The sequence below is a fragment of the Aphelocoma coerulescens genome, chromosome 9, assembly GCF_041296385.1.
Source record: "Aphelocoma coerulescens isolate FSJ_1873_10779 chromosome 9, UR_Acoe_1.0, whole genome shotgun sequence".
Lineage (NCBI taxonomy): Eukaryota > Metazoa > Chordata > Aves > Passeriformes > Corvidae > Aphelocoma > Aphelocoma coerulescens.
The window spans coordinates 25,918,393-25,942,818 of NC_091023.1; the positions used below are offsets into that span (position 1 = coordinate 25,918,393).

Genomic DNA, 24,426 nt, shown 5'->3' on the forward strand with positions numbered 1-24,426 from the left:
GTGCCACAGAGGTCAGCACTGCCCACCCCTGGTGCCTCGGGCCGGGTCCAGGAGCACAGAACACAGGACACAGCATACACAGCCACTCCACGACTCAACAGTACCCACTACTCCATTTGGCAAAATATTTATTTATAATAAATCCGTCCCAAAGCGGTTGGTCACAAAGAATTAACTCCTTTTACATGTTTGGGCTGTAACAATGCTTTTGGTAGAAGTAAATAAACTGTCTCTTTTTACACAGTGTACAAAAACAAAGAGACACCAAAATGACAGTAACAGAACACAGGAGAACACGGGGACTGGAAAGACAAAGGCAAAGCAGAGGGGCCTGTCCCGGCAGCGCTGCCACCATCATTTACCCGTACAATCCTCAGCCCCACGCTGCTCTCATCCCCAGCACAGCTCTGAACTGCAGGATTATGCTCCAGGAGAGGAATCTGATGCGATGTAGCAGCTCCAGTCACTCTTTCACAGTACTGCATGTCAACACTGGGAATGGTTTCTGATATGATTTAGACTGCACACAGTACTTGGATAGGGAACAGTTAATTACTCCCACTCCGTAGTTCCTGGTGGCTTTGATGTCAAGTCATACATCACCCGAGAGATGCCAGGGATCTTCTTGATCTCTGCCACCATTTTCAACACAACCTGTGGTGGAGGGGAAACAGAATATCAGAAGAAAGCATGTGACACAGACCTGATGAAAATCATCCTCGAAAAGCTTGAGGGCAAACTGCTCACACCAATTCTGCTGGACACCAGAGAGAAGAGCCTGTTGCTGTCAGCACAGTGCCACCAGGCAGGAAATACAATCAGCTGAAAGAAAACCTCTGGTTTGTGGCACAGCTACACTTGGGGCTTGCTGAGTTTGGCACAGACAGAACTGCCCAGGCTCAAAGCTGCTCCCTGGAGTTCAGCAGGAGCACTGTGCTGGCTGTTCCTGCCAGTCCCTCCCTGGCTCCCCTCGCACCAGCACCTCCAGCTGGGCCACCAAGCACAGAGAACAGCTGGGGGAAACCAACCCCTGCCAAAAGAAAACCAGAAGCTGTCAAGGTAAAAAATTCAATAAATACCCAAAGGAAAGAGTGAGAATTATCATTTCCAGTGAGAATTATCTTCCAGAGCTCACAATTAATCCATGTTAGCAGGAATATTCTAGATGAGAATTTGATGATCCTCAGAAGTTCAGCTTCCCTGAAAATCCCACAGTTCCCAACACCCCTTGCATGACACACTGTCTATAGTGCAAGCACAAATTAACATTAACATTGCTCTGTATAGAAAAACATTATTATTTCCCCCATAAACATGATTATTCTCTGTAACCTCTGTTATTTAGTCACCACACTATTACCTAGCCTTAAAATGACCATTTTTCATTTTGAAGAATGCAGGGTTTTTGTTTGGGGGTGGATTTTGTGGTGTTTGGTTGTTTTTAAACACAAACACTGAGGGTCAAATGAATCCTCATTTTATACAAGGGGACAGTTCACATGGCAACCTGGATTGGTTTTTTTTCATGGATAGGCTGCCTTAAAGCAGAGGAGCTCAGGTATATACAATTACTAAACAATGCTCATATGCTCCTAAAGTGTGTTTAAAATAAAAGGTCAATCCTGCTCCTACAGAGCATTCCCAGAGAGACAAAGTACTTGACTAGACATGGATAAAGTTTCCCAGAGGAAAAAAAAAAAAAAAGGAAACTGACTCCTAAGTCCTTTTAGTGACCTAAAGAGCAAACAGACACTGAGACTTTAAACTGCAAGTTCCAGTGAAAGCAGAAGTGCCAGACAAAGGCAATTCATAACGCCAGGAAGTTTCCAATTACTGATGCAAAATTTAATTCCAAATCCCAGGAATGGCTGGGGTATTCTTTCTTCTTTAATTGGTGGTATTTTGGCTCAGCTCTGCTGGAAAGCCTTCAAGTTTGTCATACCCATCTGCCAGCCCCTCATTTTGTTAGCTTTTTTCCCAAAACGCCACAATATTCTTCCTAGTGATTATTTATAAAAGAGAAAAAAATCACAAGAAAATCGAAGTGAATGAGAGTGAGAGGAAAAGTCAGAGTGAGCCATGTAGAGCCCAGATTTCGCGGAGCAGGCAGCTGGATCCCCCTCACCTCCTCGGGCACCTCGCTGCCCGGCGTGGCTGCGATGCCCGTCATGAAGTCGCTGGTGATGAAGGGCCTGATGACCACAGACCTCTGGCACGAGGGCTGCTTCTGGAGGGGGTCCCGGTCAAAATGCAGCGGGGTCAGGATGATTGGCATCTGGCTGATCTTCCCAGCATAGCCTGCAGCACACAGAGGGCATTGGTTGGGTGCACAAGAGTGACACAAGCTCTGCACAACTCCCATGTGTGCTTCCAGCTCTAAACCAGGAGCTGCTTCTGCATCCCGTGGGATCTGCTCCCTCTGGTCCCACAGCCCGAGGTCACAGGCAGTGCTGCAGCTCTACAGCTGCTCAAACCAGCACTCAGTGCTCACCAGGCCCTCAAGTTCCCAGAGAAACTGTGGCTGCCCCATCCCTGGCAGTGTCCAAGGCCAGGCTGGATGGGGCTTGGAGCAGCCTGGGCTAGTGGAAGGTGTCCCATGGGGGGGAACAGATGATCCTTAAGGTCCCTTCCAACCCAAACCGTTCTGGGATTCTAGAAACTGCCACTTGAGATGATCCTCAGACTTTGCAGGCATGCAGAAAAATTCCAGCTAATCTGTGTTACCCTGTAATTCACTGTGCATCTACTGAAGAGCCACTTTCCTTCCCACATAACATAAAACCATGGGCTTTTATCTGTCCCCATATCAATCCCAATAAAGAGCCCTTCACAAATATCTCTTTGAAATATTCTTTGAATAGTCTTTAATCAGGAGAAAGCTCTCCAGTGTCCCTGGCTGGTGGTGGGCAGGTACCTCCAGACGATCACATTTCACTGATTTTTAACATCTCCTGAAAGGCAATGCACAGCCCCCAATTTCCCCATTTCGGTGACCTAAAGGTCCAAAATCCAGGTGTGTGGAGCTCACACTGCTCAGGCTCTCCCTCTGCCAGCCCTGGCCTGAGCTGCTGCACAGGGAGGTTTTTTCACTAAACCATAACTCCAGGCTTATTTTTAGGAGCGATTCATTCACACAAAGCCAAGTGTCACCAAAAGTTAGCGAGACACAGCTACAGCTTTACCAACACAGCCGACAGTGTTATCTCAGCCTTTTGAGGTTGATTCTGCACAAATTCTGTTCACACAGCTTTGTAACCTGAGTATGGATCCTCAAAGAGAGAGATCTGTTGTAACTTGATTTATACGAAATACAGGCAGGGCTGATGCAATGCTTCCCACACAGATCACATCTCCAAAGGTAATTAAGAAAAAACTAAAGAGGCTGAACCTCAGAACTATTTATTCCCAGGCTCTGCCTGCGTAGCACATCCAGGGGACTCCACACTCCCTGGCTGTGCAGGGTTTGGGTTGACAAACACAGCTTTAACTTCAAGTTAAGAAACCTGAAACCACTACAGGCCACAATCATCACCCCCATGTGAAACTTGGCATCTGGGCTTTCCCCAAAACCAACACTATGTCAAGTTTCTTCAGCCCAGGTGAACACTGACATAGCAAAGAGAAGGGATTTGGGTGACTTTCAGCTGCCTGACAGTACTTTTGGCACAGGTTTGCAGTGAAGCACCACAGCTTTGAGCTTCATGGTGTGTTGGAAGCAGGTCAGTCCCAAAAATCCCCTAAAATTAATTCCTGTCCTTTAGCTATCAGCTTCCACAACTTTTCACTGTCATCCCATTAATTGATGACTTTTTTGGAGACATTTGTTTGTAGGTTTTGACAGTACCACTCTAATTACATCCATGAGGTTTGCAGGGATCTGCAACCGTGAGTCTGACCCCTGGGGTAAAGGTGGAGCACCTACCAGACTCCCTGAGAATGTTGTGAGCCTCAAAGTCAGCCTGACGTAAAGTGCTGAGGACTCCTGTGGTCAGGAAGGTGGGGGTGACATCCGTGGGGGGCTCCTTGACAGGGGGGCCAAACACGTACACGACTCTGCAACACACAGGGTGGAGAAAACCACATTTTCCACACACAGAATAAACCAGATTGCCTAAAACCTGCATCTTCAGTGCTACAGCGAGAAATCAGAGCTAGAAACAGCAAAATGTTTTATCTTGCTTACAGTTTTTAACAGGAGACCACCAAACCCCACATCAAATGCTACACCTTATTGTTAATGAAGAGTTTTCAGCACAGGGCACTAACTGCAATTTATGGATCTACAGAAGTACATCTGCACCAAAACATCTGAATTCAAAGCAGTCACACCAGCTTTACGTTTTTAATCTCATCCCTTGTGTTTCAGATGCTGCAGAAGAAAAGGCAGAGTTTGAGTGGCCTCGTGCACAGATTTACCATGACGTGTCCACAGCAGCTGCTGGAGTCTGGAGATACAAACCAGGAGCACTTGTCTAAATTCCAAAGCACACAGATATGCCAGTTTATACTGTGTATTTTTGTTTGGAATACAAGGCCTGCAAGCACAGCTGGGCAGGAGACCAACTATGGCAGTGCCCTCCTCACTGTCCCTGTAACAGCAGTGGAGCCTGCAAAGACTCCAGGGAGAGCAGAACTCCCAGAGATGTGGGATGTTCAGGAGGGCAGCATCAAATCCAGCAGAGCTTAAAGAAATCAGCAGTGCTCTAAAGCCAGAAACTGGCTTTTATTTTCCTTTTTTGACATACTCTGAAACTGCACAGGCAATCCTGATTTATGCCTTCTTTTTTCCCCCTCTGCACTTAATTTAAACAGGTATCTTGCAATTCCAGGTCTCACTCTTCAGAGTAAAAGCTCTGTCAGAAGGTGTCACTTATGTGAGAAAATGAAGTTTTGCTACAAGCAGTTCTAAGCAGTTTTGGCAGAAATCCCACAGCCAGGCAAGGAGGGTATAATTCTCCAGAGCTGATTTCATGTCTAAGCACCTTCAGCTGCTGAAAAAGTTACAGACTCGAGTAGGGAGAAAATGTATCCTCAGAGAGCTCAGTTACGATCAGACTGCCCAGCTTTGCAGCTCCCTCTGCACCATCAGAGCTGACAGCCCCACACAAATCCCTCCTGACACAAAGGCAAACCAAACTGCAGCACACCACAGCTCAGCACCAGGCTGGAGTCTTGCAGAAGAGATTTGCATAAATTATAGTGGATGCTGCCTAATCCAAGGATATAGGCCAGCAATTTCTTTTCAAGCTGGAAATAAATCCATATTTTGATTTATAGAGTATTTGTGACCTCTGTATGATACACCTGTCCAACACACAAAAATAGTACACCCCAGATTAAACAGGGAAATGTTTACACCAGCTAAACTTCTATACATGAACTAGATAATTAAAAATAAAGGTAATTCAGTACTCACCTGTTGATGTTGTGGCACATGCGTGGTATGAGCCTGGCAAGAAACATCAGGGACTCCCAGTGTGGAGCATCTTTACTGGAGATGCCACAGACATAGCTGTATGAGCGACAGTCACCCTGCAGAACAGAAATAACCACACTGAATGTGAGCTTTGCTGCCAGAACAACTCATAATGCCTTTCTGTCCATCCTGCAGGTGACAGGACCACAGTGTGGGCCAACATTTAGCAGACACTGAGCTGGTGACATCAGTGAGAGACTGAGTGGGTGAGAAAACAAAGAGCAAGATGACAGAGCTGTAAAAAGAAATATTCAGACTGGCAAGACTCATCTGCAGTGGCCAGTGTTGGTATTTTGGTGAGAAAGCACAGAAATCTGATGACACTGCAGCCTGAAACAGTAACCAAAGCTGACTGCAAAGAGCCACGGGAGCCACATGCAGCTGAAAATAAAATATGAGGAGGAATTCAACACTGAGAGTGCAGAGCAAGGTGCTGTACAGCCATGAGTGCTCAGTAAGGAAATCTCCCAAGCAACTGCACACAGTTCCATGAGAGTGCCAGCTCAGCACCTGCACCTGGTGCGTGTCCCTGTGCCCACAGGGAGGGAAAGGGAAGGGAGCCCAGCTGCTGCACAGATCCCAGTGTTCCCTGCACTGCTCCAGCTCCTCCTCTCCCAAGGAGAGGGATTAGCACAGTTCTGGAAAGCACTGGAAAGGGCAACAACCACATCCAAACGTAGGAAAGAGGGACTTTTACCCAGTGCAGCCCAGCACTCCCGAGCCTCAGTGGGGCCAGCAGGGTGACAGCAGAGCTCAGGGGGGCTGCAGCAGTGGACTGTGAGTGAGCAGCCCCAGGGCTGGACAGGGCCCCAAAGAGCCCCTGGCACTGACTGCTCAGGGATCCCAACACCTGCCCTGCATTCCCACCCACACGGGACAAGGCTGGCACAGCACCTCCAGGACCCCTTCCTGAGCCAAGCTCTGTATTCCCAGCCCCAGAGCAGCAGAGATGTTTCCCCACAGGCTGCCCCTGCTGGGAAGCAGCTCCCAGAACACCCCTGGAAAGAGCCCTGTACCTGCACTCCCACAGTTTTGATTGGTAGCAAGAAGGCATTCAGTGAATGTAGGCTTGTGATCTGCATCAGCTTCTCCTGGTCCTCCTCACTCGTGCACGCCTTCACCCTCTGCAGCAACGTATGAGGCTGGGCAAGGATGCAGAACAATAAATTGGAATTAAATAAAGCTCCCAGGCCCTCAAACAGAACTTGCACAGCACAAATAAAATTGTTATTTAAGTAACTGTTTGCTTAGTCTACATTTACCCCTTGGAACTATTTAAAAGATACCTCTCATTTGACAATCAAGCATTAGCAAAAGCACTTTCCTGTGATTACACTGCATTTTAAGCTGCAGCTCTCCAAGGCCATAGGGGAAGGTCTTTTCCTGAGCTCATTTTCTCCTTCACAAAGCTGCACTTTTCAGTTTTATGGCACCACAATTCCTTGTGTTTTAAAGGAAAGGCAGATGGAAATCCCTGCCCTTCAGGATTTACCAAAAAGGTTCTGGAAGTTGTTTTGAACTCACACCTCAGAGCAGACCCCTCTAATGACTCACAGCCACCACAAAGGGCAGAACAGTCAGGAGGTGTGGAAGTGAAACCTCACCCATTAAAAACTCCAGGTTTTGGAACAGGGCACCTGGCCAGCACCAGCTCCTGCACTCACATTTACACACCCAGTGATTTCTGGGGTGTGCAAACCTAAAATGTTACAACTCTTTCAGGAGGGAAGATCTTTTCCTGACTCTGTGATCTCATCTGCACGAAGTTTAATTACAACAGAATCTGTTTATTTTCTGAAAGGTAAATAAAGTTCCATTTTCCAGAAATGGTTCAACACATGCACCAGTCACAGCACTAAAAATTCCACTGAACAGCTTCAGCTGAGCTGTGCTGGGAGGCAGCATTCCTTAAAGAGCACAAACCAGTCCTTTTAACCTTTTAGCAGACTAAACCTCACTGCAGGTCACTACAGAACCATCACTCAAAATTTAAATTTAGAATTTCCTTACCTTCTTCACACTTGCAGAAAAATCTGCAACTATTTTCAAGATGTTGTTTGTTTCTGGGAAGTCTTTGCACACGTAAGGTTCTTCAGCACAGATCACACGGATTGCTAGGCCAGGCCCTGCAAAGCAACATTGAAAAAAAATTATCCTAAATAACAGGAAGCTAATTTTCACCTGAAAATGTGGAACAGTGAGTCAGTCACTGAGCACTGTGTATTCTGCCATTGTATCTCAGCTTCAGTTATCTTAACATCCTCAAAGACAGAAAGAAACCAACCCACAATTATCCACTTTGCTGTTTTCTGGTGGACAACTCATGTTAGAAATGTTGAGCATTTACTTCCAAGACAGCAAATGCCCCTTGGAAAGGCAGAGCCAGGCCATTACTGCAGGGAAGGTCCACATGGCAGCTCAGGCAGTGCTCACTGCACTTTTTGAGAACTCCTGCTTTGGCTTCTCCCACCAAAACCAAACAAAGGCAGTGAACTCAATTATAAAACATTACGTAAATTTATCAAGCTGCTCTCAAATAATCTTTTCCTGAAAGACTGTGCTTAAGTAAAAACCTAAATCGCTTTTTTTCTGTGTTTAGAGATCAGCTTTATACTCCAACATACTGCAGTTATTCTGGATCTGCTAAAGAACCCTGCTGTGATCCCCCAGCTCCCTTACCTGGGAAGGGATGCCTGCAAACCAGCTCTTCAGGAAGACCAAGTTCTCTTCCCAGCACTCGCACTTCATCTTTGTGAAAGTCTTTCAGTGGTTCTATTACTTTACCCTATAAAAGAAAAAAAAAAATAAATAAAAAAGGCAATTTACACTCCAGCTCATATAACCAAACAGAAAACCTCAAATGTTTAGGAGCTGGCCTGACCTCACAGCACCAGTGCCAAGGATTCCATAAACACTGGAAAGAAATTCCATGTGAACATGGGCTTTGTAGAACAGCTGCAGGACAAAGGGTGAGACCTGGAAGTTCCAGCTTGTGCCAGAAGAATCCATGGCTCCAGCAGAGCAGACAGAGCTGTAAGCTCAGGCTGGCTCTGTCTGCACCAATTCAGACCTTTCTCGTCTTTGCTGGATGTTCAAAGCCAACCCCAAAGCCTTGAAAACACTTTGTGCAGGGATCAGTATTTGACATGGGGATCATTAGTTCTCTCCTGTGGGTGGAGTTGGTGTTAACTGAGCACCTCCAATCAGATTGCTGGGTGAGGTCTCTCTCCTGTGTTGGTTCTTTCTTAGGGTATTTTACAATACAGGTAGAGAACTCACCATTCTGATGCCAGAAAATCAAATCAGGGCACTCTCCTACCTTTGCCTCACATGCTGATACCAAAGAGCTGTGCACAGAAAGGTGTTTAAAAAGCTTTTCTGCACTTCAGATGAACAGACCCAAGGCAACAAAGGAAATGCAATGAAGTACAAAATACAACAGTCTCACAGGCCTTGTCCCAACAGGGTCCCATCAGTGCAGGACAGTCAGAGCAGCAAAAGAGAGAAGTTTTTGGATCCTCAGCCTCCCGGGAGAGCCAGGAGCACGCAGCCCCTGCCCTCACCTCCTCGCGCAGCTTGCGGATCAGCTCGGTGTCGTTGTGGTGGGTTTTGATCACCTCAGCTTTGCCACTGGCCACCAGGGAAGCGCTTTCGATGAGGTCAGGCCTGAGGGTTCCCTGAGCAAGAAAAACCTCCTCAGGTTTCAGGTTCATCTCTCCAATGACCTCGTTGGCAATCTGCAGGGTGGGCAGAAAAACAAACAAACAGTACTTTGGGGCTGTCAGAGGTCTCAAGGAAGACAACAAATTGTCCAGCAAATGGTACAGAGCTGCAAAAGGATCACAATCAATCAGCAAACTAATGATTGCACTGTCCCACTGCTCAAGCAGTCCTGTAACCCCAGCTTTTGTTCAACAGAAGATGGAAAAAAAAAAATCTCCAAAGTACAGGAACATCAGTGCCTGTTAAATATTCTCCCTGTCACCTACCAAAGGCTTCTTGGGTCGTCCACAGCTTACACAAGCACTGATGCCACTGATTAAACAGTAGATGATGTACCCAGGAATCACAATATTTAAAAAATTCAACCAAACAACAAGTAAACATTACCTTGACAAAGGTGTCACCAATAATTTTTCTCTTTTCTTCAGGACTTGTAGTCATATTTAAGGTCTTGCTAATTCTTTTACGTGGAGTTCTGTCCTCATCTGAGATGGGCAGAGTTGTTGTGCCATTATAGAATGAATGGGCTGCATTCACCACTGCAGAAAATCATAGGGATTTTTGTTTTGACAAAATCAATAAATAAAATACAAAATAAAACTTGCCATTTATTGCTTTTAAAAAAAAACCCCAAAAATAAAAATCATTGTGGTCCTTTGACTATTAAATGCATTGAATATGTTCAATACCTCAGGAATTAATTTTAACAAAAGCCTTTTATTTCCTTTATTAACTTACTGCTTTTTCCATATTGTAAGGTTAGGCAGCCACATGCAAGTCCAGTTCTTGCTTCCCCTCTTAGATTATAATTTACTTGCTTTAAATAGTTTACAGGACAGTGTTTCCCCAAGGCCTTTCTGCAACCAAAATTAAGTGATGCACTATTTACTCATGCTACATTATGCCTCTTAATTTAGAGAGGTTCCCAACCCAGAGATCAGCTGGGAGGCTCTCTGGCATCCTTCAGCAGCACTGAACTCCATGACCTACAGAAGGAGCGTTTGCAGCAAAGGGATTCCCTCAATTTGTTCCTCTGGCTGCCTGCCAGAGCCCAGGTTTATTGCTCCACAGAGTGCAAGAATAAGACATGGATTTTCCACTTAAAAAAATAGTATAAATAAAATACATTTAGAAAAATGTGTTTGGAATAAAGCTCAGGACACTGCAGCCCAGCCTGCACTGTGCCAGGGCCAGGCCAGTGGGAAGCACTGCTCACCCAGTGCCACACTGCCTGAGCAGAACACAGGAGAACCCCTGGACAAGACCCAGAACAGGCAGCTATTGCTCTAATTCACCAGACAGGCAGTACAGAGCAGCTCGTGCTGCTAGCACAAACTTGGTCTTCTCGGACCTCCTCATACTTGAGGTACAAAAAGCTTTTGAACCTTCTCATCAGCCACATCTGGGCACTTTCTGCTCTCTCAGTGAACTCCTTCACAGAATCATGAAGGTTGGAAAAGGCCTCCCTGATCATTGAGTCCAACCTTTGGCCAATCAACACCTTGTTCTCAAAAAGCCACTCCAAAACAACTAAAATGCACCTCTTTAAAAGCAAGAAAAAAATGCCTTGAAAAAGTAATTTTGGCTATAGTATCATTCAGTCACTCAAACGAGCTCATAGTTGACAACAAAAGAGAGTCAGGATAAGAAATGAAGCCCCAAGTGTTAATCAAGATACTGGAGAAAATGGAAATCCAGTGAGTTCTGCAGGAGCTGCACAGGTTCCCTCAGCAGAGAAGTGACCAAGGCACAAATCCACTGCTCTGCGGTGGCCCACCTGCAGATACCAGACACCAACACCCAAAGAGATGGGGCAGCTCACTGCATGCTCCAATCAAGTAAATAAGGCCTAACATTTTAGGTTTAAATTTTGTGAACAGGTTGAGGTGGTTCCACATCACCAACCTGGCCGCGGTACGTGAGTCTGGGGACAGCAGATCAATGAAACCCAGCACTAAGGGTAGGTTTTGGGAGAAGTCATGAGTGGTGTAAGGAACACTGAGCAGGAATGTGGTACCTTTCACCTGGATGCCCAGCTTTTTGAGGGCCTCCTCCACGGCCTGGCTCTCCCTCTTGCGCATGAAGCCGTTGTCGATGTGCACAGCGATGACCTGGTCGCGGTTCAGGGCCCGGTTCAGCAGCGCCGTGCACACCGTGGAGTCCACGCCCCCACTGAGCAGCACCTGGCCAGGGGAAAGGGGAAAAACCCCACACTGGGTCAGCTGGCCATGGGGAACGTGTTAGCACACAGCTGAGGTGCAGCCAGGACGGGGAGAGCAGGCAAGGAAAGCACAGACAATGCACTGCCCCAGCTGTGCAACTCCCCAAAAACCTGGCCATGTACGACCCAAACCACGCCAATTCCCCACTTCCCAAACCCCAGCAACTGCCAGTGATTCTGCAAATCAGCCCCCAGCTCTGACTCAACTCACCAGGACCTTTGAGGAGCCCACCCTCTCTTTGATATCCTGGATGCACTGGAGTTCTCTGTTCTCCACGGTGAAGGTGCCGCTGCATCCCGCAATATCGTACAGAAAATTCTTCAGGATCATTTTGCCGTTCACGGTGAGGCTCACCTCAGGGTGGAACTGTGCTCCATAGAGTTTTTTAGACTCATTTGCTATGCCTGGTATACATGACAAAACAAAAATAAATAAATAAGCTGGAACTGAATACATGCCCAAGTCAAGCAAGAGACTCGGAGTGGCTCTCTGGGATTCAGTAACTCCAGTGGCTTTCAAAACCAAATTCTAAGGTCCCACAATTTCCTCTGACAATCTCTGTGTGATGTTAAAACCCTGCTTTCAGTACCTACATTACTCTTGCTCAGTTGAACATTCATGCAATATTAAATACATAACAAGTTAATAAAGCTTTAATAATTAAACAGTGCTTGACTTGCACTGTTGCAGTGCAAAACCCAAACCCCACTGGCACTGCACACCACAGTGCAGGTTTCCCTCTCCCCTGCCTGAAGGGCACAGAATATTTTATTTCTAAGACAAACAACACATGCATGCTTTAAAATAACACAAACTATATAAATAACGTTACTTTTAACCACATTTAAATCAGGACCATTCCTTGCAAAGCCTATTTCTTTATTACCATGACAGCTCGACATGCAAACATACACCAGGAATTGTTAAAAACAATTCATTTATTTGGCAATTAAGTAACAAGAGCTATTACTCTGTTCCCATTTGGCTCTAACTCCTGTCTGGCATAATTCTTTCCTTTAACCAACATTATCAAAAGACAAACTCAGGATAAGATAAATACCTGCTATGATGTTCCCAGACTGTGCCACCACTTTGAATCCATCAGCTACTTTATCCACACTATCTCCATGAGTGAGGAGCACAAGCTCTTCCTTCTGAAGGCCCCTACACCAAGATCAAAAACTAGAATCAGTCCAAGAACGAACAAAGACCTAACTCCCTGCCTTTCCAAGAGATGCCCTGAGGGATTCTAACAAAAGCACATCTCGACAGACCAGGGCATTTGAAATGTCTGCAGGATTTCCTTCCCAGGAACAGCTATCTGCAGCTTTATGCTTCCCTTGGAAGCTGCCTAAGTCTCTGTACAACACACTCCTCGTGCAAGAGGGAATTGATCTTAGTTCTGAAGGGTTTGTGGGTTTCTCCTTATAAACACCTCAGTATTGAAGTCCCTTGCTGGACCTGGGGAGCCATCTGGAGTCAATCAGGATGCTGGGACTCTTGCATTTTATTTCAACAAAGTGAACTTTTCTTGTTCAAAACTATGTGTTTTCAGGACAATTTGAGCACATCAGACTGTTCTGCAGGAGCCCTACAGAGGGAAGATAATAGAACTGGAACACCAGGGATGAGTAAATGTTCAGACTTTTTACAAGGAACTTGAGAGCCATCGACAAAATTATCAAGAAATCTAATTCTGGTTTATAAAACATCACAATGCAATTTTGAAGGAAGGTAGAAGAATGGGGTCGGATTTTCTGTGCCCTTTCCAAAATTGGATGGGCACCAACAAATACAAGAGCACAGCAGAGCAGGAGACAAGAGCTTAACTCAAATATTCTCAGGTCATGGTGCACTTATAGCATCTCAATGAAGACTCTGAAAAAAGGGGTTTACACAATATTCTCAGAAAATACACCTGCTTTTCTAGAGTCAACTGGAAAGTTATGCCTAAGTATTTGTCTCAACAAGTAACCTGCTTATTTGTGACCACACTTGTAAAAGACTTATTAGCAAATATCAGCTCATTTCACTCTTTTTTCTTTTTTTAACAACCTTCCTCTCATCCAGACACCCTTTCCCAGACTGATATTGCTTTGAGAACTGGAAATGTCTGTGCACCTGAAGAGTGAGCAGGTGTTGTCCAGGGTAATGCTGAACACTCCATCCTCCCGAACGCTCTTCTTGTGCACCGTCCCTCCAAACACCTTGTTCATCATCTGCAGAGCAAAAGGACCCCATGAGAAAGCACCTCACAACCTGCATCACTCCATCCCTCACTCCAACTGGCAACAGCTCACCACATTCCTGTTGTTTTCCAAAGTTATAAGAATTCTCTTCAGAGTGAATCCTTGCTCCGTACTGGGCTCGCTCCCCTCTGCCAGCACAGCTGGGGGCCACTGCCACACACAAGGAGCAGAAACCCAGAGGCAGAGATGTGCAAAATAATGTATATTCCATAGTGCACAGCTCCTTCCCTCAGAAATGGCTGCTCTGCAAACCAGCTGAGTATCTGAGGCCACGTCAAAAACCTGAATTTATTCCCTTGAATAAAGTTTTTCCTTGAATTATTTCCCTTGAATAAAATAAAAGTTTTATTTTGTGACTAACCCTGGAAAAAACAAGATGCACGAGCAGAAGTCATGCACCTAAAGCAGCCCTTGTCTCCCTGGAAGCTTCTTGTGCTCAGCTTGGATCTACCAGATCCCTGCAGGATCACCAGTGAGTCCAAAGGTAAGTAAGGGTTAGTTCTCTTTTTGTGAGGGAGTGTTAAGCATTCTCAAGAACTATGCTAGAAACAGCCCATGTCTGAAACACTGCTCCACCTGTTTCCAGGAGAGATGCCTTCTTCAGTACCAGCTGGGCAGAATTAATGAGTGACTGACAGGTTATATTTACTCTGGCAAAAACAGGGAGTGTGGAACTCAATTCACAGCACTGCAGCAAAGAAAAACCATTTATGTAACTCATCCCAGACTGCTTTGGGTTGGAAGGACCTTAAACTTCATCCCATCCCACCCCCTGCCATGGGCAGGGACACCTTCCCCTATCCCAGGCTGCTCCAAGCCCCAGTGTCCAGCCTGGCCTTGGGCACTGCCGGGGATCCAGGGGCAGCCACAGCTGCTCTGGGCACCCTGTGCCAGGGCCTGCCCATCCTCCCAGGGAAGGATTTCTCCCTATCTCTAATCCAAATCTGCCCTCCGTCAGTTTAAGGCCATTAGAAGAGAAGGCAGAGCCAAGAGAGGAACACACAGTGAGCTCAGGTTGAGAATTAAATGCCCCTGTGGCACCGCCTGTTTGGAAAGCAGCTCCTTCAGCACTGCACCTTCGGTTCATGCAGAAATGAGGCCTAGAAGGTGGCTGTGGACAAGCAGATTTAATGGCTGCACTCGCTCCTGGAGCTCCTTCCCAACCCCAAGGACTCTGTGTTATCTCCCAACAGCACCTGCATCCCATAGCAGATCCCAAGCACTGGTTTTCCTATTGTGAATATGGCTGGGTCGAACCATGGTGCATCTTCTGCATACACAGAGTTTGGTCCTCCAGATATGATGATAGCTCTGCAGACAGAACATGAAGAGATCATTAATACAAATACACTGTTTACTTTAAGCATTGACACTGTCTCAAACCACTCGTAGAACAGATACTTTCTAACAGACATTTTAACACAGATATCATAACGTGTGGCTTGATTTTTGTTGTCAAACCCAGCAGGTTTTCAGGGAAGTATCTCCCCAGTTTAAACAAAGATAAATATAAACCATCAAAAAAATTCCTGTATTTTAAATTCCTCATAGCCAACCATCAGCTACAAGAGGAGCAGGATGGCTGGGATAAATGCAGAGTACTAGCACAAAGATACATATTTATATATATACACACACACAGTTTATGAAGTCTGTGACGTTTGGAGGGGAGCTGCAGTCAAAAAATCCACTCCCAAATTCCTAAATCTGATGGGAAAAAAAAGTCCCTTAAACCTTTCTGGTTATGCAGAGATGGCATTAGCAACAAGTTGAGAATTCCAAGGGCAATACATGCAATCGTGTGGGGTTTGGAGTTAATACTTCACACTATAAGAGAAAATTAAACCGTCCCAAAGGGGAAGAGAGAGTTTTTGCCAACCATAATGATTTACAAGACCATGAACTGCAGAAGCACCAGTTGGGCAACACTTCTGGCCTCGGCCCGGGATCGAGCAGGGCTGTGCCAGACCTTGGACTCAGAACTGTTTGTTTCACAGAGAACACCAAACTTGTGCCGAGCCAGAAATGCAAAACCAACGAGACAGAAGTTGCATAAATGGGATTAAATGTATCTAATAATTCTCCCAGCATTAGTTCCATGCAAGTACTGACAAAACAGAGTTTTTCTGGTTCTGAGCAGCAGGAACAGGCACTGCTGCCCACACCTGCCTGTGCCACCAACAGAAACAACCCTGCAGGAGCAAGCCCAGGCACGGAGGTCACCTGCAGCCCCTCCAGCTCCCCTGCAGTCCAGGAGCGAGGAGCTGGAGGGATGGAGCTGGTAGAGGCAGCATTTATTTCCCTGCCTGCTGGGATCTCCAGGCCAGCTCTGGAACCAGCACAGCTGACGTGGGTGTAGTTTTACACTGAACCATCCTGAGAGCTCCTCCCTGCTGTTGGTGCACAGGCACTTCTGGTCAGCCTGGAGACACGCTGGATTTCCTAAACTTGAGCTGCCCTAAAGAGCCTGAGCAGCGTCCACGCCTGCTGGTATTACTGCTGCAAATAACTCCACGTGCAGAAGCACTTGCTCGAGTGCCAGATGTACTGAACACTATTTAATATTAATTAGAATCACAGAATATGCTCCTGGAGCTCTGGCAGCCTCAGGGCTGTGCCCATTCCCTGGGGAGCCTGGGCAGTGCCCAGCACCCTCTGGGGGAAGAACCTTTCCCTGATCTCCAGCCCGACCTCCCCTGACACAGCTCCAGCTGCTCCCTTGGGTTCTAGGAAGGAATTAAAGGAATACAGCCACACTATAGATTGAGCATTCTTATGAGAAGTCAAAATAGTTATACTCTGCTCTAGTCAAAAAGTAGAGTCTTAAAAACCTGGGGTTTTTCCATACCAATTGAAATTTAACATAATATGGGGAGGTTTGCAATGTGCCCAAGTATTACAGTAAAAAAAAATTAAAAAGAGTTGAGGCTGAGAGAAGTCAGAACCAGCACAGGATGCAGACTTTGCAAGCTTTCCTGCAGCACCCTGTAATTTCCTGCACACTTGCCTGTGTTGGTATGAATATACCTTTCTCTGGTTTACCCTAAACCCCTTCCCAAACAACCTGACCCAGCTCTGGAAAGCTCCTTTGCATTGGATTACAGGCACCTCAGGAACCACACAAAAACACCAAGGGGAAAATGTGTGCATTGAAACCCCAGCATCAGGACTCCTGCCAGAGCTCACTGCCAGAGTCCAGACTAAAAGCAGAGCCAGGATCTTGTGGGAAATGCTCATGTTCACAGCACATTTAGATGTTGTTTGTCACTAGAGAGCGTTCTGAGCATTGAGGGGCTGGCTTTTTAAACACGGCATGTAAATAGGATTTAGCAAAATGTTGGCTCTTGCTGCCCATCTCAAACCTCAGCACAGCCCCACGCGCAGCTCCTCGGCCCATTCCATGCACGAGCTGTAACATGGGAGCCTGGCTGTTCCCAGGACATGGAATACACACCAAAACCCTGCAGTAAAACCACAGGCTCATTTTTACAGTGACCACTGTTGATCTGTTGGGTTTGTTGACTGACAGACACTGAGGACACAAACAGGTTTTGTGGACACTCACAGCGATTGACCAGCCTGGGTGACCTGAAACCACCACCCCAACCTTGAGAAGTGGACGAAGAGGCTCTGCCACATTTCAGAGCAACTATTTGCAATGACAAGTCCTACAGGTCTAATCCCAACACTCTCAAGAACTTTCAACTGTTCTGAAGTTCTTCCCACTGCAAACCTGCATCAACACATACACTATTTACTGCTTCACTAATTATCATTGATTGGAAAAAGGCACTTCTGCAGCACTGTCTTTATCTGTTACTGAGCACAACCAAAATCCCATGCGCACTGTATTTCTGGATTTGTACCAAACTGACAAGTAAGTACAAATCTTTGGTGATTTGTAGACTTCAGGGTATTTATTCTCCCCACCCAGAAGAGATGTATATCCTAAAAAGCCTTGTAAAACATGAAAAATTAATGTACAAAGTACTAAATAATTGTGAGACCTTTTTTTTTCTGCAAATAATGAGTGGCAGTGTCAGTTAAGGGGTTTTTTTAGCTGCTTTCCCAGAAACATCTGGCATGATTTATTATATCTTCAGTATCCAAGTTAGTTAGTTAAATTAAAAAAAATAAGTAAGAAAATAATTTTTAGAAGCCAAAAAACCTTTTTTCCTTGACTAACAGCTACCCCAGTTCAACAGGTAAAACAGCAAAATCATCCACATTTTGGCAGATATTTAAAACGCAACCTCTTGAATGATACTTGGGAATTGAAATGATTAAAATGACATTACGAAACCGATGTCCAAAAAGGCATTGAGAGACAGACGTACAACACCGCTGTCTGTGCCCAAGTGCCTGCAGCAGCAGAGGCCAGGGCTGCAGGAGGACGTACCGGAAGCCCTGCTCCCGGATGGCGAAGGCCGGCGTCTCCAGCGGGAAGATCTCGGACTGCACGAAGAGCTCTCGCACGCGCCGGTCGATGACCTTGCCGTACTGCGCGCCCGCGTCCAGGATCACCACGGCGCCCTCGTAGTGGTGCTGCCCATCCTTGAGCTCTGCCCCGGCGTTCTCGGGCTGTGAACGGCACCCGCGTCAGCAACCCCACGGAACCACCGAGCCGCAGGGCTGGAAAAGGCCTCTACGAGCGGCCCAAGCCCAGCTGTCCACCCAAGCCCACCAGTGTGCGTGCCACTGAACCGTGCCCCCAAGTGCCACTTCCACACGCCTCCAGAACCCTCTCAGGGATGGGGACCCCACCATTGCCCGGGGCAGCCCGCACCAGTGCTTTACAAACCTTTCTGTGAGGAATTGTTTCCCGATATCCAGCCTAAACCTCCTCTGGCTTTACATTGACAGCCCACTGACTAAGCCAGATCTCTTTAACAGCTAACATGTGCAAGGCTTTGCTAATTAGCAATGCTAATTTATGATAAAAATGACAAAAACCAGCCAAGAAACTTGAAAATGAAAAAAAAAAATCTTGAAGATTATATGGACCAGTTGAGGCACTGGCAAGATAAAGGGGCTGGACACCAGCACAGCACACCCACCCCAAGCAGCCACACAGACACGACATCCCCATCCCCCAAACCAAACAGGGCACAAATTACAGAAGAAAAATGCTAATGATCTAATGAAGGCAGAGCTTTCTACAAGCAAGAGCTCATATACCCTGATCACCACCTGCAGCCTCTCCATTTTTTTCCATTTTCCAGTTCCACATGAACCCCAGCACAGCCCATGAGAACTGAGAGCATCAGCCTTTTTCTCAGGCAAAGCAGCACAAAATCAAACAAAAATTGTTTTTCCTCGTCACGCTGCCTCATATTCTGAACTTCACTTGACATTACCTCCTGGAGAGGATAAAAAGGGGAAATTGAGAACAAATGTTGCTGCTAAATGTTTTTAAAAAATCCCAACACATTTTGAACGCAGCATTTGAGCAGACTGCACATCAGAACAAAGCAGTGGTTCTCTCTGAGCCCCTCATGTCTGAGCTGGTTGGCCAACTTTGGCTGAATCTGAAAGAGTGATAAAAAACACAAGGCCAAGTTTTTTCATTAAAAAAAAAAACCTGTGAAAAGAGGCAGTTGTTCCATGGAAGTGTCCTTATCAGAGCATCTCCAAGGAAGAATGAACCACGCTCTAACACCAAAAATTTGCTGCCTAAAGAATTTACTTCTTTTGGGGTGTTCTACCCCTAACTAACAGCTTACCCTGTTTCCTTGCCAATGCAGTTTCATGAAGGACAAACTGGGAAGGGTTTTACTTTGGCAAACACTGCCTCCAAACATCTTGGAGCTCCATTTCAAGTTTTACTGATGGCAGGTTGGAGTTGTTTTGCTCATTTGGAGCAGGCAGCAGAACCTCCAACCCAGAATTCGCCTGTGTTCTCATCACTGCTGCTCAGGCATTTCCACCTGGGGCAGGAATTCACCCCAGACCAGTCACAGGTGACTCTGGAGAGCATCACCCTGCTAGGACACAAGCTCCCAACAAACACATTGGAACCTTCCAAAATTCACACCAGCTGGAAGAGGTTTTATCTTAATTAAAGGACATAAGTGGGGGAAAAAAAATAGTGCTAAATCCCTCAGAAGCCTAAACCCAGGTTAAAATCAGATATCTAAATTTTGTCCTTCAGCTAGCAGCCAAGTTGCCTGATGGGGAGTGCTTAATGGCTTTCAGTCCTGGGTTACACAACAAAAAGTGAACATGTAGGAAGAAAGAGAGCAGACTTCAGCAGCAAAGGCCCCTTCACACCCCCAGTCAGGCAGAGTCACCAGGACTGTTCTCCCTTCCAGTGCACGGGAGGGAATCACTTTTAGAGTGATCCTGGGCATTTTCACCTGGCAATTTCTAAATAAACAGCTCTTGCAAGACAGACCAACATCCTTATTCTTTCCTGAGCCCATCCTGGGGAAGACACTATTCCTTGCAGTGCTGGTTTTTTATTTCAAGCCTTTAACTGTTTCAGAGCAGTAGGTTGTGTCATTTAGGGACAGAGCTCTGCAGCCGTCTCATAAAGAGAGACTAAACAGAAGTTACTGTTGGTGTCAGCTCAGCTGGACTGACAGCCGAGCATCCACACCTGTAACTAATCAATCAATCAATCAGGTTTTCAGTGCCCTACCCCCGGATCTTTTAGGCAGGCAGGTGTGGTTAACAGGAGCATGAGCAACAGTTGTGGGGGAGACAGAAGTGTGAAAACAGAAAGAGCCCAAAGTTACATCAGGAGGAGCTTGTGAAACATTGTTAAAGCAGCATAAGTAGGTCTGTACCCTGAACCTGCACCTCTCTCAGATCCCAGCAGAAGCAGGACAGCGATCCAGACTCCTCTGAACTAACCAGACAAGTATAACTGCAAGGAGGTTCAGGACTAAGAGAGCCGAACATACGCTACCATAAATCACGGGCAGAAGGAGGGAAGGAAAAAAGGCAGCAGTCAGCACAGGATCTGGCTTTACTTATTTAAAGGCACAGTTCCAAGGCTAGGGGTTTTAAACCCAAAATTACCAAGGGAAACTTCATTTAATGAAATCCAAAAAGGAACAGATGCTGTTCATGTGCAGCCAACATGGCAGCTGAGCTCTGTACACCACAGGCGTGCCAGCAGAGATTAAGAGGACACCAGACAGCCCAGCTCCTGCAGGGACAGGGCTTATGGAGCCAGCACCTCTTCCTGCTGGGGACTGAACAGTCTCTGAGGAAAGCTCTTTCTCCCCTCAGTACAGGTATAGCTAGAGCTCCTTGTCCTCTGGTCTATTCGCACAAATATCTGGAGAACTCACTGTTTTTGAGATCTCCTGTGGTGATGCCTTAAGAGGCCTCCTAGAAACAGAGACTAGACAGGAGTAAAGGCAGGTATTTATTTGAAAGGCCTTCAAAGGTACCCCCTGGGGAGCCAGAGGCTATTGCCAGGATGGACAACAGGTCACGAGTTCCTCACCCTTTTATAGGTTTGGTTCATTTGCATATCAGGGTTTATTCTCCAATTAAAGCTTCAGTTTTGCCCTCAGCTTACCCCCCTTCCTTAGAGGCTCTTTGGTTTATACTTTGTGGGCCTAGGATGGTCTGGGTGTCCTTGGAGGGCAGGCCTGGAAAGGCTTTGTTATGTCTACCTAGCATGAGAGAGCAGAAATTAACAGGCTACAAGAAACTTTCAGAGTTACACACCAGGCAGTACAGAATTTGAAAAATATAAAAGTTAAAACCTAAGGCATCAGTGGCAGCTGCTCTGACACCTGTCCCAGGCTGTCCAGGTGCTGGGGTAGAGGCACCACGCTAGTGTCCCAAGAGCAGGACTAAAAGCTTGTGCACGCTGAGAGAAGAAAGCCTCTATTCAGCTAATTCAAATCACAAGTCACCCTGACCAGAGACCAGAGACATGGCACCAAGATCCCATGTGCCACCTGAGCCGTGTGGCCACCCCGACAGTGCTGCCACACCGAGGGTCAGCCTCCTTCCACCACCTCAGCTCTACCACAGTAACACTGGAGGACAAAAATCTTCCATCACTGCTGTTTTTTTAGTGTCAAAACCCAATAATTCTGAGTTCTCTAGTGAGCTAGAGAGAACTAGCTCTCTAGAACTGGCACCAGGCTTGTGCTACCAGCCAAGGACAGCACAAATCCTATTCCTCACATACCGGCCTAGTGCCTTAAACCGAGTGTGCAGGTTCCTAACAGCCCACTTGTGCAGAATCAGGGGATTTTTCAGCATTTCACACACCCACATGCTCGCAGGTTGGTCATTAATGCAATTTATAGACCACGTTTCCATACAGACCAGTCCCATCCTGGAGTACTGGTCTCAGCAGGAGCAGCGCCTCTGTCCAAGCCCTCAGCCCTGAGCTTTCAGCCACACTAGTAACGCAGGACAAGCCTAAACCAGGAGCCTTGATCTCACACTTTCAAGCCAGCACAGGTTTTTACAAGAGTTTAATTTTTTCCCTGTGGTATTAAAATTAAGCAGGTCTAAGAACACTCACTCACACTTCAAAGTATAACAGGAAAGTAGCTCCCTCAAACTCAGGCCATCCCCCAGACTGAGACAAGAGCCCCCAACCCATTATCTCAGGGAAACTTTAAAAGACATGAGTCTCATGCAGGTGTCCATGGGCTGCTGGGACCTGGTGCCGGCAGAAACTGCTCTCACTCGTTCAGGATGAGCCATGAGCTCCACATCCATCGCCAGCACTGGCAGAGAGAACTGGAGCCCCCAAGAGCAGCCCCAGCCAGGAAAGGAGTCTGTGACTATGGCCGGGGAAAAACGTGGCAGAAAACTTAGACAGAGACTAACTGATAACTCAAAGAACCCTTCAGAGCCACAGCTTCTTACAAACCAGATAACGAGCCGAGAACAAGGCAGGAGAGCAGCACCCAGGAGCAACCCCGGGCAGGAGAGGCGATTGTGAACACGGCCAAGGAAAAGCGCGTCAGAAAGCTCACACAGTGACCAAGCGAGCACTCAAAAACCGAGCACTCAAACCGCCCCAGAATCACGGTTTTTTGCAAACTAGACAGAAAAGCCAGAACGAGTCTTTGATCCTGCTATGGCAGCGGCTTGAGGCAGCTTGCAGGGCTTGGTTGAGAAGTTGCATTAGCAAAAAGAGCTGCAAGTTCCTGAGGCGCGCGGGTCGCTCCCTGCCGCGGTGCGCCAGAGCCACACGGGCACGGGGCGATGCGGGGGAGCAGCGGCCCCCGGGCGAGGCTGGCAGCTCTGAGGGACCCGAACCCCGGCCGGGAGCGGGGGCGCAGCCGGGCAATCCCCGGCGGCACAGGCCGGGCAGGGCGCCGCACAACAGCCCCGCCGGAGCCCTGCTCGGGCAATTAATCAGCTAATTAACGAATTAACGCCCTGCGAGCAGCCGGGGCCGCGGCGCGGGCGGTCCCCGTTCCCCGCGGTCCCCGTTCCCCGCCCGGCGCCGCTCCCGGGCCGCGGGGCCCCGCCATGTGCCCGGCCGGGGCGGGCAGGGCCGGGTCGGGCGGCACCGCCGGGCCCCGCGGCCGCAGCACTGACCTTGGTGTCCCCGTTGCACAGGGCCATGGGGGCGGCGGGCAGCGCGAAGAAAGGGCCGCGAGGAGCCGCGGCCGCCGCGCCGCGATGAGCTAATGCCGCCCGGGAGGGAGGAGGAGCCGCCCGGCACGGCCGCTCCGGCGGAAGGGGAGGAGCGGCGGCGGGGTCAGGGGCGGGACGGGGACACGGAGGGGATACGGAGGGGACACGGCGGGGACACGGCCCGGCCGCTCCCGGAGACCCTCGTGCGCGTCCCGGCACCCCTGGGCGTGTTTGGGCTCCGGGGGCTCATTTTGGTCTGTTATCAGGGTAAAAACAATCAGAGCTTTGCAGTGAGTGGGGTTTTGTGCGTCAGCATCCTATGGTATCATGGGATCACTGGTTGGTTTGGGTTGGGAGGGACCTTAAAGCCCATCCCGTCCCACCCCTTCCATAGACCAGGGTGCTCCAAGCCCCGTCCAAGCTGGCCTTGGACGATGAACCTGCTGTGCCTGCTCGGTGAATTCCCCAGCGGACACGGGGGGAGGTGACTGCATCCTTGGAACCCTCCTGGAGTGGTCCTGGGATGATTTTGATGCCTTTCCCTGAACATCAGTTTAAATAGAGGGAATGAAAGAAGGGGTGAATGAAGGAATTCAGGTTAAGGTGAAGCCACACACCAGCGTCTGGTTCTGCTGTCAGATTCCAAACAGTTCCATCCTGAGGCTGACAGAAATGAACAGGGTTTTTTACGATTTTGTTCCAAATCGGGTTTCTTGTTCTGTTGTTTTTTGGGATGGTGTCATTCTCTGACAGTTCTATTTACATTGTCATCCAAGCAGGGTCATCTCAGAGCACACGGCACAGGATTGTGTCCAGATGGATCTGGAATATCGCCAGTGAGGACACTCCACACCCTGTCTGGTCTCTGTTCCAGTGCTCATAGGAAAGATCTTCCTCTTGCCCATGTGGAGCTCCCTGGGCTCAGGCCCTGCCCGTGGCTCTGGTGCCGCTGCCGGGCCCCGGAGCAGAGCCCGGGCCCTGCCCTGAGCCCTTCCCGCACACAGGGACACCCAGGGCTGAGGGCCCCTCTCAGCTGGGGCTCCTCTCGAGGCTGAGGCTCCCTCAGCCTGTGCTGGGCAGGGAGATGCTCTAGTGATCGTGGTCCCGGTCCCGGTCCCGGTCCCGGTCCCGGGGCCCGTCAATCAGGGCCAGGGGCGGGGCTATGTATGACATCACTCGCGTGCACCAA

At 47.8% G+C, this 24,426-nt stretch overlaps 1 protein-coding gene across 2 annotated transcripts; it reads right to left on the bottom strand.

Moving 5' to 3' along the window:
• Positions 1–111: 111 nt before the first annotated feature.
• On the bottom strand, positions 112–23,323 carry GMPS (guanine monophosphate synthase). 2 transcript variants are annotated; one of them, XM_069025105.1, is made up of 16 exons: positions 23,199–23,323; positions 18,070–18,251; positions 14,867–14,981; positions 13,543–13,640; positions 12,482–12,585; positions 11,632–11,825; positions 11,217–11,382; positions 9,587–9,738; positions 9,040–9,213; positions 8,156–8,261; positions 7,487–7,602; positions 6,493–6,618; positions 5,417–5,532; positions 3,923–4,053; positions 2,126–2,298; positions 112–654 (listed from the first exon to the last, which is right to left on the bottom strand). In XM_069025105.1, the coding sequence occupies exons 1-16, from the start codon at positions 23,223–23,225 to the stop codon at positions 553–555; spliced, it is 2,082 nt and encodes a 693-aa protein (XP_068881206.1). In that variant the 5' UTR covers positions 23,226–23,323; the 3' UTR covers positions 112–552. The 2 variants fall into 2 exon arrangements, with proteins under 2 accessions (XP_068881206.1, XP_068881205.1); XM_069025104.1 differs by lacking the exon at positions 23,199–23,323 and adding an exon at positions 19,394–19,619.
• Positions 23,324–24,426: the final 1,103 nt, after the last annotated feature.

What these genes read in the sequence shown, in the direction of transcription:
- GMPS (XM_069025104.1), bottom strand. Translation starts at nt 19,471, where the DNA reads ATGTTTGGAGGCAGTGTTTGCCAAAGTAAAACCCTTCCCAGTTTGTCC. An exon ending in ATCCGGGAGCAGGGCTTCCG is followed by an intron (nt 14,982 to 18,069) that starts GTACGTCCTCCT and finishes TTCTGTCTGCAG; the next exon opens with AGCTATCATCATATCTGGAG. An exon ending in AACACCTGCTCACTCTTCAG is followed by an intron (nt 12,586 to 13,542) that starts GTGCACAGACAT and finishes ATCTTGGTGTAG; the next exon opens with GGGCCTTCAGAAGGAAGAGC.